Source organism: Netta rufina (genome assembly GCF_964035555.1).
Source record: "Netta rufina genome assembly, chromosome: 1".
Classification (NCBI taxonomy): Eukaryota; Metazoa; Chordata; class Aves; order Anseriformes; family Anatidae; genus Netta; species Netta rufina.
Window position 1 is genome coordinate 131,272,912 of NC_140123.1, and position 13,307 is coordinate 131,286,218.

At 37.0% G+C, this 13,307-nt stretch overlaps 1 protein-coding gene across 1 annotated transcript in view; it reads right to left on the reverse strand.

The window, feature by feature from the left end:
• Positions 1–13,307, reverse strand: part of DNAI7 (dynein axonemal intermediate chain 7) — a gene marked incomplete at its 3' end in the record, with an annotated part of 52,174 nt that overhangs the window by 29,895 nt on the left and 8,972 nt on the right. The window contains exon 4 of the mRNA XM_084303537.1: positions 12,711–12,870. Within this exon, the coding sequence (XP_084159663.1) occupies positions 12,711–12,870 (160 nt within the window). The remainder of the gene's footprint in view (positions 1–12,710; positions 12,871–13,307) is intronic.

The following is a 13,307-nucleotide window of genomic DNA, read 5'->3' on the forward strand; positions in this document are numbered from 1 at the left end:
CCAGATGAAGTGACTTCAGGTGAAGTGTGTTCAATCAGCACTCTTGCTGCCTGCCAGGAGAGCAGACACTGTCTTCTTGCCGAAGCCTTTACAACATCCCTAAATCAAGCTGTGCATTGGAGGAATTGCTGGGGCACCAACACCCTCTCGAGCATTTCTAGATTTTGGGAATGGGCACCTTGGGAAAAATGGATTGAGATGGATGGGGGACTACAGTTGTCTCCTGTCATATGAGATGCATGTCTAACTGCATCACTGTACATGGGCAGCAGGGCCCACAGGAGAGCAGCTCTAGGCAGCAGCCAGCCAGTCAAGCATTTGAACAAGTCCTGGCTACAGGCTGTTCCTCTCCAGAGGTCTGAGGAACACTTACTTAGACACCCAAATGAACTATTCTGACACCAGCAACAGCTAGCATCATCTGCCTGCCCTTTCTCTACTATTCCCAAGCTGGACTTAAGAGCAGCCTGCGGGTGAGTTACTGCCCAGGAGCTGACCACAGACATCTGCAGATACAACTCTGTTAATAATGTGACTCGGGAACATGTACTGCTCTCCTGTCCACATAGGTGGGGCATATGTTATCCCACCTCAGACTAGAAAAGCACAGGCACCGCATCTTTAGATTCCAAGTATATTACTACTACTAAATTTCAGAATAAAACTCTGAAGCATTAGCTAGCTTTGCTTATGCCTTAATAATCTACATGGCTTTTAAAAGTAAGTATAACTATTTGCAGCAAGAATTTGGTACCAAAGAGATAGTTATGATTAATCTACATTTAGTGTCATTTGTCGTGCACACTAATACAGTAATCACACTATAGTGTTGTTTTGTTGTTTTTTCTTAATCGTCAGATAAGCAAGACAATCAAATCAATCCCGCATTGCAATGATAGATTAGTATTTGATAAATCATTCCATTCAACCTATATGAAGACACATGAAACACATTAGCTGTGTATTCTATCACGTACAGTCATTTAAAATCTCCACAGCTCCAACAGTTAAGCTACAGACACAAATGCTAATGTTTCTTCACACTAAGTAACTTCTCCACTTTGGGGGGGGGGGGGGGAGGGGGGGGATAATTATGACTGAGGAAAATTAGCTGTTTTGACCAGAGATCTGTATGCCTGATGTGAACCATAATCGAGTAGAGTGTTATACAGTATACTTGTATATATACTTGAAATGACCTATTTATGTGATACAGTTTATTTATATTATTGCCTACCTTTCAAGTTGCCCCAAATCCCAACTGAGTATCTGTGTTCTCAGTAAGCCCGTTACATTTAATACTGATAGTTATAAAAATATTAAGAAGAACTTAATTTTTCACTGCCTTACTCCTTGCATTATCTTTTAGATATGTCAGAAATAGTCGTGTAATGTTGATGCATCACAGTAGCCAACTGCACCACTATAGAAACTGATCTAGAAATTTGGCCCTACAACTGACAGGCAGCTTTCTACCACTTCTCAGCTAGTTTGCCTTCAAGCTGACAATTAAAATCAAGTCTTAGTTTATTCCTGTATACCTACTTCAGCGGAAGAGCATAAAGTGAACTCCGAAAAAAGGGCAAAAATAAAATGTCAAAAATCAGCTTATTCATTGCTGTTTCAGTCAACTACCAAATGGTGATGAAACTATTATATGTTAAGTCCAAATGACAGCGAGGTGTTAACTAGCTACACCTAGAAAGCAATGCTTCCAGTATAACAAATTTATTAAAAGCTTTCATGTGTCAAGTTTATAAACATGTTTACAAATAACTAATGTTAGATCAAAGTCCTTAGTAGCCCTACCACCAAAACTAATAGTACACTATGCAAGATCTCATGACCTATAAAATACTCTTGCAATTAAGTTTCTCTTATTTTTAAAGTGCTATTTGTCAAAATAAAATTGATGTACCACACCTAGTAAAAGTACCCACAGTTCTGGAAAAGGTTATGTCTTTTGAAAGTTAGAAAAGCTAGGTATTATTTCATAGACAGCTACTGTATTTTACTTATAACTTCAGCATTAATGCACAAAGTATATTTGGCAGTGTTCATGTAGGGAAGTGATCTACAAATAGCGATGGTTCAAAGCATATCTTCTGCAGTTCTCATCTCAGACAGCCAACCAGGAGGAAAGTAGTAATAATCAGTCACAATAGAGAACAGTTTCATTCTTACAACAACAAGAAAAACTTCTGTACAATATTAATCTACAGGACTATTCATATTTCCTTACAAAATTACTTTAGCACTTTTTACTGTGCTAGAAAAGCATTCACTACAAGGACAGTTGTTAGCCTTAAGTGGCATCTTCTAAGACAAACTAAACAGAAATTGCAATTGAAGTCTTCAAGTGAGCAGTCTACCTTCCTTAAACTATATTTTGAGTAAATACAGAGAAAGCAACTCATACAAAGTAATACTGTGGGCCTTTAATCACAGGACTTCACAACTAAGGTTGAAATCTTATTCTACCTAGTAAGGTGATGATCTTTTAAATACAGTGCATGTTGCAAAATACTTGTGAAGAACAACTTTCATCCTTGCATTTACACCTTTGTAACGCAAGCTTTTAAAGTTATTAATGACATATATACTAGTTTCTGTATTTGAACAGAAATTCCTTTTAAAGTTAGGTAATATAACATACAAAGCGTTTAGAATATTTGTGTTAGGACTGAGGGATTCAAAATAAGCTGATCTTTGTCTGTGGAATAAGTGTTAAAAATTAAATTAGAACACAAGTGGAAACTGTTTAGAGAAGTTCCCTAAAGGCATCAATACTACAAAATCAAATGTGGTCAGCTTCCCCAGTTACTTTTTTCAGTAGCAATGGACAGCATGCAGCTGACTTTTCTCCCTCTAACAATGGAGTTACTGTGCACAAACTTTTCAGGAAGCATAAGATGTACTGAATGAATGAGTGCTTTAAATCCAGGCTTAGGATTAGAAACTCAAAATATATGATGTATGCTCCAAGCTATACCACACAGCCACAATAAATGTATATTTGCTCTGAAAAACAGAGGCTGAGAGTAGGTTGCTGTATACAGTACAGAGCTTGCTCTTTACTCTTGTTTTTCCAAAGTGCATCTAAGAAACATGAAAGGAACAGAAAAATCCCACTGTTCCTGCAGAAACAACTTGATCCTGGCTACAGCTTCTCTTTGGGGCACCACAGTTCTATCATCCTGTGGCCATACAGAAATCTGGATGTCTAGTTATGTGGTTACAGGCATGTGTGCAACTTTGCAAGTAAGCTGGATCTATCAATAAGAAACCATAAAATCATAAGAAATGGGGATTCCTAAAGTACTGCAGCCTCAAATAGATCTTTACAAAAGTTTAAAATTGTGGAAGAGTCTTTTAAATGTATTTAATAAATACTACAATACACACACAAAAGTTGTGAGAACGTTAACATTTATCTCTCTGTAGTTCCATGGAAAAATCATTAAATTAGTTTTAAGCAAAAATGTAGAAGTTAATGAACTTTCATAATTTAAGTATTTTTACTAACACAGCTCAATCTGAATTGCTTGTCTAGATGCTTAATTTATACCACAGAGTAGCTTTTCATTATAGTATTTTTTTTAAATGTAAAAACTTCTTAATGCTTTCAAGAGAGAAATCGTTTGAGGATCTTACACTGAGTTTCAGAATTTTCTCCTTGCTTGTTGAAAATGAAAAAAAGGTTTTGTGTACTTTCTGCTTTGTGTAACAACCAAAGGAATTAAAATCTTGGAAAGTGTCAGCAGTTAATAATAATCTGGGTAGTACAAGGTTGCTCAAAACTTTGACAAGATCGAAGTAACTAAAAAGGCACCTTGTAAGCGGCAATAAGATAACTGAATATTCCTAGAGGTACCAAAATGCTCTGAACCATCAAATTTGACTACCAACAGACACGAAAGGAAAATAAATACTGTGCATCACTTCAAAGCATGCTATAGTGAGTATTTCTGAAGTTTTGAATACCAGCTGAAAAACTTGCATCATTAGGTGCTGCTCTCCTTAGCTTTTCTACTATACAGCAGACTGAAATAAAATACATATGTCATGGAATGGGAATTAATACAAGCCAGAGTGTTTTAAATGCTGGACTTCTTATGCCACTAGAATCACTACTGAATTACAGCTGTACCACAAGAATTTTGGAGTATGCTTCCTCCAGCTTAACCTCCTGCATATGAAGTTGCTGAAATGACTATCAGTATTTTGAAGATTTTTAAAGGAATTCATTTGAATATGAAGATGAATGTCTTCTCTCCTGAGCAGGCACTCTGCAAGTTCTACAGTCTTGTACCCAAGACTATTTTTGAAATAGGATATGGAAAAAAGAAACAATATCCATTGCTGACAGAAGAGATTTCCCCTGATATGGGGAAAAAATAAGATGACATACTTCTTTTGGAAGCAGGCAGAAAGAAAATAAGAAGCAGGTAAAAAGAAAGCATACATTCCCTGAGCTATATTAAAAAAAAAAAAAAAAAAAAAAAAAAAGGAGAGAATCCCAGAATCTGAAAAACAAATAAAACCACAATTCCCAACATCCTATTCTCCTCCCAAGGAAGTCTAAGAAAAGGAAAAGCAGAAAAGTCAAGATCTAGTATAAAAAAAGAAATTTTACTTCAGGGATTACAAATGAATGCTTTCTTTACTAGACTAATTCTGGTAATGGGGATCAAGTGGGAAATTATTTACTGAGTGAAAAGGAACAAACCTTCCCATAGGAAGAGGAGCTCAAGGAACAAGGTCAAACCATTACCAAGGTGGAGGGCAAGGGTTTAGTAGAAACACTTAAAAACATCTTACATGGAAACAAAGGCACTTCACATCATGGCTATATTAGTAATACAGCAAAAAATGGCATAGTTGGCTTTCAGAAGACTACAGGAAGGAGGCCTAGACAATTTTAATTCCTATTTCACTTATCAAAAGCAATCTTTATCAAAAGCAAATATCTGAAGTTGCATCTTAGAGCAGTCATTCACTCTTAGCTTTTCAGTGATATAATAATCCTGAGATCTAGTAAAAAAAAAAAAAAAAAAAGTTACATAATAAAATCTCTCCCTCCTCCTTCTAAGGATTCAATTGTCTTATCTAATGAAATCTTCCTACAGGTACAAGAGTCTTTTTAAGACGGAATTTGAACTCCACTACCTTTCTGCAAAGCGTTTCTAAAGTGTGAAAAACACTTCTTGAAAAACAGACACTATCTTTTAAACAACAGGAAACACCATATCATCCTCCTGCTTGCAGAGTATATAAGGAGTAATAACCCACTTTCTGATTTGTTGCAGAAAGAGGTAAAAAAAAATAATGGGTTAGTAATATATGCAAGGAGCTATTTTGACGGTTTATCCAGACATCACTGGAAGTGATTGAGACTAGCACTTTTTCCACATCACAGACTCTTCTCTCCTCCTTCTTCCTATTCTTCTTAGAGTGCATCATTAACAAATTATTTGCAACAATTCTGGATGTTTTTTTTTTCTCCAGTTTTACTTCACTGTTGCCTTCCCACCCCCCCCCCCCCTTTCTTTTTAAAGACTCAGGAGAAAAAAAAAAGTGAGAAACTCCTCTTTCTGCACCTCAGAAGGCCTATAAATGTTATCTTCTCCCCTCAGCTCATCAGCTAAAGGTTCACTCAAATGTCCAACTTCAGCAGTATCTGCAACTGATCTGTATTAAAATATTTTCCTCTCAATTTCCTGACACACAAAATTATATCTGCACTTTACAGATGGAGACCCTGACATGCAGGAAAGACCTCCTCTTACTCTATTTATCAAAAACCTTTAAAACAAAGCAAATCCACGTGTTTGCTAGGAATATTATTCAGGACTACTATACTGCAATCTGATTGGTTTTATATCGTAAATTATGTAATTAATCATAAAATGTCTGATTTGCAAGATATTCTCAATCAGCTTTATTTGGCAAATGATTTGTAAAACTTACCCTGTTACATTACAAGACTTACCCTGTTACATTACAAGACTTACCCTGTTACATTACAAGGCATTTTTTAATTTTCACGCACCCTGGAGTCTTTTCTTCTTTGCTGATTTTTTTCACTCTGTACTGTCGAATCTCTCGCACCAATGTATAAAAAGCATCCTCCACTCTCTGCATTGTAAAACACAACTCCTTAAAAACTGCTTTATTATCAATTGACATATTGGAACACCCATGGCAGAGGAAAAAAACACCGAAATTATGAGCTTTACTTGAGAAAAGTATATGGATCTCCAAATGGTCCACAGAAAAGCTGTGTTCATATTACGTCCAGAGATAAATATCAAAGATTCTGTCCATCAGAACAGCACAATGGAATAAAACTCTCAAAGATGTCACAGAATAAGCCACAGGACCTGCCTTCCTAGCTGACAAAATTTCTTTCTTACATAAGATCAGCCTTGCATTTAAGGTACAGTTTAAGATTTAGCCCAGTACCCAACTTCGTCAAGCAAACTTTTTTCTCCTCAATATATTTAAAATGCTGGGTCTGCGTATTTGTTGCTTGATAAGTACTTTTTAATGCAAGGAACTGAGACATGCCAAAGAATTTACTGCTGACCAATTACCATGAAATCTGTTCTTTGAGACTTTTCTTTTCCTGTGCCAGGTAGCACTGGGACAAAACAGAATAAGAACAATTTTCTTCCATTTCTTCCAGTGCTGAAAATAACCGAGCTTGTATTTCTGAATCTTTTCACACATTTTTGTGGGCATGAATGTATTTAGCAGGCACAAAACCCTGTTAGATTGGTAACTAGGGGGTACTTGCACACAGTTAGCCAACTATTTGCACTTCTTAGCCAAAGTGAGAACCTGTTACTCTTTGGGCTGGCAAAGCAAGCTTGTTTCTTCTGTTCTTGAAGTACTTGAGTTGCAAAGATCTGTGCCACAAGCTAACAAAGTATAGAAAAATTCTAAATCAGGCAATTTCGTAACAGGTTACAAATAAATTCCCCTAAGAATACTAAATTTCATTATTGTTTTTTAAAGCTACTTATAGAGCAAACACGATGCTTCCAGGTTTAGGAGAGTGAATATTTGAGTCACAGCAAAGTGCTTTTTAAGAAGCATCTAAAGTATATCTATTTCAGAATAACTTTCAAAGTAAATACTTATTGTAATTACAGAGGTTATTCTTCCATGCAGACGTAGCAACAAGTTCATTACTGATAATGTTTAAGGGCTTAGTTCACATCCACACGAAAGGCTCAACCACTCTGCTCTTTCTGGGCTACTTCAGCACCTGTCAGGGTAGATAACAACACTACGCACAAACAGCCTGTGATGTTCTGCTGCTTGCATCTTCCTTTGGTTAATGGGAGCTCTTCAGGCATGCCAGAGCAGTGTTTCATTCTCCCTGGTCTCATGCCTTACCTTTCTGCAGCTATATGTTTATATCACTCAGAGATGCTGAGGACTGAAGAATGGTGTTAGCAAATACAAGATGAAAAGGTACAGCGCCAGCTTCAAGTTGGTGTTAAGGTTTAGCTGTGGCTTTTAAAGGGGATAGTAAATCTTTCATTTGCCTTCCTGTCAGTTTCATCACTTGTCTCCTCAGTCACATTGACTGTTGTTAATTTACTGTAAAGGTCAATATTTGGAATAACAGTGGAAGAGACTAAAGATCAAGAAATACAGTACAACCATGTAAGCCCCCAAGACATCAGGATTATCCAAACACAATCCAGGCAGTTTTTCCTTAAGTTCTCTCTCCAACCCACCTTTGTATTATACAACCCTTAACAAATATTATTAACATCTACTACTGCAGTTACTGGGTCATTTTGCTTGACCTGTACCATCGGTTATCGTATTTCAGACTCATTCTTAACACACAGCTGTTTATCTGAGGGTACGTCTGACCTACAGCCATACCAATTTTTAATATTAAATGGATTTTATTCAAATTCTTGGATTGTATCTGTTATACAAAACATGTCCTGTTAGCATGTTAGAGAAATTCCCAAGTTGTCCTATATTTCGGGCCTCAAAGTTCGCAAAATTTAAAAGAGCCATCAAAAACAGAAAAAAAAAAAAAAAGAAAAAAAAAGAAGTAAAGCTCATACTTTCATGTTTTCCTAGAAGGCATGGAAACTTATTCCATTAAAAAGAGGAAAGAGTAAACATTGATCTGCTGCTATTCGCCAAAGTACAGGCTGTACAAGAATCAACGTTTTTGCAAATCTACTGTTTTGCAGTAGAAATACGTAATTTGATTATGGAGCTTACACATGAATAATTTGATAATTCTTCACTTAAAGTTTATTGCCAATTTCCCCATCACCATCAGGAGCTGTGATTTGCTTTAGCAATGCAGAGAGAGGAGAGAGAGACAGAGTGAGAGAAGAAATTGCTACTACTGCCACCATCAAGAACAGTCTTATGAACTCTATTGAGAGAAACTATTCTGAAAGAAAACTTTATACAAAGAAAGACATTTGCTAATTTCATCATTACAAGGTGACATTTTTAAAGAGCCAGGTGCCAGTTTTAAAAATAAGTCATCTTAACAGCAATTTATTTTAATAGCTCTCAGTATTTTTTCCTTAAATGAACCTGCCTCACACATCTGGAATATAATCAACCAGTCCTTTTAGCTGACATAAATGGAATTAAAAATATCCTTTGGCAAATATTAAAAACATAAAAGCAGTTTAGATGTGAACAGCCTGAAGAACCCATGAACTCTAGGACAATGTTGCCATAGATGCTTTTGACTTAGAAGATAATCTTTCTTTGCAAGTAAGCGTATTTTAAAATGAATGTTTGGCTACTTCAATAAGGACCAAAGCATAACCAGGAATTTTCACCTGTTCTGCTTCTGTAAATAGTGCTTAAAAGAGACTAATGAAGGTTAACCTTGAACCTCAAAAGCATTCCGTTCACCTTTATACACTTTATAAGAGTTGGTATCCTAAAACCAATATAAACAAAAGTATTCCTGTGGACATGGACAAAAAGAATTATCCTCACTTGCACAACAGTACACCTGACAGAACTTTGCAGATGGAAAGTCAGTTCAGCCAATACCAGATGGTGTATAAACCTGCAAAAACCTACTAGCTCCTGCTACATGAGGTTAAGGCTCTTCTTGTTTTTGCTGTCTATAAATACAATGCTTCAAAGGACTATTTGGAAACTGTTACTGCAACTCAGCCACATGCAGAAGTAACTTTCACTGGTTGGGATGGTAGCATTTATTTAGTTTCAAGTTGTGTTATCTTATAAAGGTTAAATATCAGACGTACATCACCACACTCACATAAAATTCTGCACAAAATCAGAATTGCAATTACGAATTTAACCACTCGAAAGTTAAGAAATGCCAGAATTACAGCTGTCTGTCCTACCTGAAACTTCACAATTGCTATACACATGTACCCCTTTTTTGGCTGCCTCTATTTATGTTGTTAGGTAAACAGCAAAACTGTTTTCCTCAGCATCCTGGAGTCATTCAGCACAGATGTTGGATGCCAAAGTTCTGTTCCAACATTATCAAAACGTTTTCTTTTTCCTGAGGCCTTGTCCTTGGGAAGGACCAAACTTTTCTGGAAAAGTTTTACCTTACAAACAACTGGCACAAAACAAAAGCTCAAAAAAAAAAAAAATACAACTCAGCCTGCACTGTGAAGTCAAGTTATAAATTACCGAAAACAAGATTTTAAAAATGGAAAGCGTTGCACAGCTATACACATAACAGCAGCTTTGAGTGAAACATAATATTTTTAAACAGATACAACAAATCCCTAAAAAATTACAAGTCAGTCCAAGCAAATTGTCTAAATTATCAGTTATTTGTGCATCTTACCAGAGGCACAGGAATAAATGTCTGTAAACGCTGCACCAGTTACACACAGGTTCTCAACAACTAAAGCATACAGTAACTCCTACATACCTGCTTTTCCTTTGAGTCTAATACTAGTAGGACAGTGGCACATTAAAGGATACCCCCTAATCCACACCTTCATTGCCAGTCAGAACCAAGTAAAAACAAATACACTAGCTTTCATAACAACTTATTAGTGCGCTTCATTTCAGTGTTATTCCGTTTCCTATTTTTGACCTAGTCTATCATTTTTTTAAGATCTTAAATAACAACTGAATTAGTTGGAACAGACGTGAGATTTTGCCTGAGCATGAAATGCTTTCATTTTTAAAGATATGCCTTGGCAATCAAAACAGAGTAGACTGACAACTCCTTTGCATTTCTACCTCTCTTACTTCCCTAGAAAGCCCCTCTGGTTTTAACTCCAGCAAAGGTGGGGTGCAGAGAAGACCTAAAGCAGCTACGCAGCAGGGAGCCCTTCAGCAGTGCATTAGTACCAACATTTGCGTGATGGCAGGTATAGGAAAGGAGGAGAAAAAAGGTTCCTACTACTGAATAATGATGTCAGGCCTTCTGCACATTCCAGGAGTTATTGGACCATCAACTACACTTGTTCATAGACAGACGTTCTGCATGTGGCCAAAGAGTATCAGATTTTTATTTTTATTTTTTATGACAAGGGCTGAATTCTGCCCAATAAAAATATAGTCCACAGACCACATCCAGCTCACAAAATGGCTTGACCCTCCCCCCCAATTTAAAGAGTTACTTTTGAAGAAGTGGTTTTGAAGTGGTGTTATGAACACCACTATGAAAGAACCAGCAAACACATAATGATTCAACTTTCAGAATGCAACATTCTCAGCAGAGACTAGTATGTTTCTTCACTTTAAAATCTGAGACCTTTAGGGACCCCTTATCTGCAGAGGGTGTACAGCTTGACTTTGAAAAACAAAGGCCAGCCAGACCCCTTCTATTATATTTCAATTGGCATTACCAAAAACACGAAGTCACAGATTAGATTAGAAGACAAATTGTAGCAGTAACAGTTCATATGAGACATTTTTTGTCCTGTGAAACAAGTACAAACCTCTGCCAGACCTCTTGAAAGATGTATCTGGATGAAAGAAAAAAAGCTGATAGTACTTCAGGTAAAAGAGGACTAGAAGAGTGGACAGGTGTGTTGATTTTTGAGCATGCAGTTTTGTATTAGGCTAGGCATGGCAGGATGCTTGTGGGAGTAATCTGCAGTTTGTGGGTGAGGGAACCTTCTTCGAAGATACACCCAATTTCATTAAAACTGTGTAAGAGTATTTCCTAAACAATGTCTGACACTTTATACAGCAGGCAGAACAAATTAAGATCTATATGTTAGTATAGAATTTGTATTTCAAACCTCAAATGTAATTTCAGAGTTGTTCCTTTTTATCCTAGCATCTCAATGACAGCCACTAATGCAGGAGCTTCCAAACACTCTAATTATTCAGACCACTTATACGCCACACTCTTCAGAACCCTCTTATGGCCTCGTTTATTGTCAGCCACTGAAGTTCTGTAGTTCTGTTTTCCTTATCCTACCTGACAGAGGTTTACAGGCTCTCTTATTGCCAGAAGTTAGAATCCCTTTGATTCCTCAGTGAAGTTTTACTTATCAGCCCAGGTTTCAACTTGTCAGAAACTTGGGTGGGTGTAGCAAATTTGCACTAATGAAATATTCACTTCTTTTATCCAAAAATAACTTGCATACTGTCCATGATGAAGTTCTGCCAAATGATGCAGCAGTTACACAGCGTTACTTGAATTGCAGCATTCTGCCCTTATTTGCCTTTTTCTGCTACACCTACTTCCCAATTCATAGCTTGCATGCAACACTTCTGATTATGCAGAGTACAAGTTATTTGGCTGCTCAGGCCTGGTAAAATTCTGTAGTGAGAGCCTTTACTCTTACAAAAAGAAAAATCAAAATCAACTTTTTTTTTTTTTTTTTTAAGAATACATTCTCAGGCACAGAAAACAGTTTCACCTATAGCTTCCAGCTTATCTTCTCCCGAATATACCACCGTGTGTAGCTTTGTTCCAGATGAGTGACAGAACACTGAGAGGGCCCTAGTGCTGCCTCTTCCACCTATAGCAGTGGAGTACAATAAACAAGTGTTTGCTCTAAAAATGTCAGGAGTACAAGTTTACATCAGCAATTAATCCTGTAGAACCACATTATGGTTTGGTTTGGAAGGGACCTTTAAAGATCATCTGGCTCCAACCCCCCTGCCATGGGCAGGGACACCTCCCACCACACCAGGCCACCCAAAGCCCCATCCAGCCTGGCCTTGAACACTTGCAGGGATGGGGCATCCACAGTTTCTCTGGGCAGCCTGTGCCAGTGCCTCACCACCCTCCAAGTGAAGAATAGCAAGAAACTCACTCCTAGTATCTAATCTAAATGACCTGTAATTTCAAAGATGACTTATGGTCAATTGCTTAGCTATAAAATAGGTTTATCAAGTATGATCCACTAATGCTAAATCAATACCTGAAAGAAAAATTATGTTGGTTACTAATTAAGCATACAAACAACTCATCTTCTAGCCTTATGTTAAAAATTCTGCAACTGTCTGACAGTGGAGTGCAATAGCATTGAGGGTCTCATTCTTTAAGTTTGTGCAACTGAAGCAAATCACACATTAATAAACTACCAGTTGTCAGTGAGATGACAGAAAAGACACCACAAGAATTTCTACTCTGCAGAAAAACATCCATTGATATGACCAAACAACTGTCAATACCCAGAATGATTAACTTTATGATAATTAAGATGGGAGTTCCATACTTTTATCTGGTAAGTTTTGAGCTTTACCTGTCTTGTTTTTGCTGATGTTTCAATGAATGGAATTCCATAACTTCTTGCTAAATCCTGAGCTTGTTTTGTATCTACTGTTCTGGAAGGCAAATCACATTTGTTTCCTACTAGCACCATGGGGACATCTTCAGAGTCTTTAACTCTTTTTATTTGTTCCCTAAAGAAAAAGACAGATTTAATAGATATTAATAGTTTATACAGTAGATTTAAAACCACTGAAACAAAATGAAAATAAAGTATTCCAATGTCATCAGTTATACTGATCTACCACACATACGCTATAAAAAAAACGCCAAAAAGTAAATTGACTAATCCTATCACCATCAAGTATATTACCCTATTTTAAAAAAGCTGACATTTTTCAGTAAGTTTATCCATCAACAATGCTCATAAGGCTGAACTGCCACAGCTTCTGGCATCATTACACAAGAATTCCTTCCTCTTCTACAGCCATAGGAGGCCCTTTTGTAGAATCACAGAACGGTTTGAGTTGGAAGGGATCCTAAAGACCACCTGGTTCCAACCCCCTGCCATGAGCAGCGACACCTTCCACCCAACCAAAGCCCCATCCAGCCTGGCCTTGAACACCTCTAG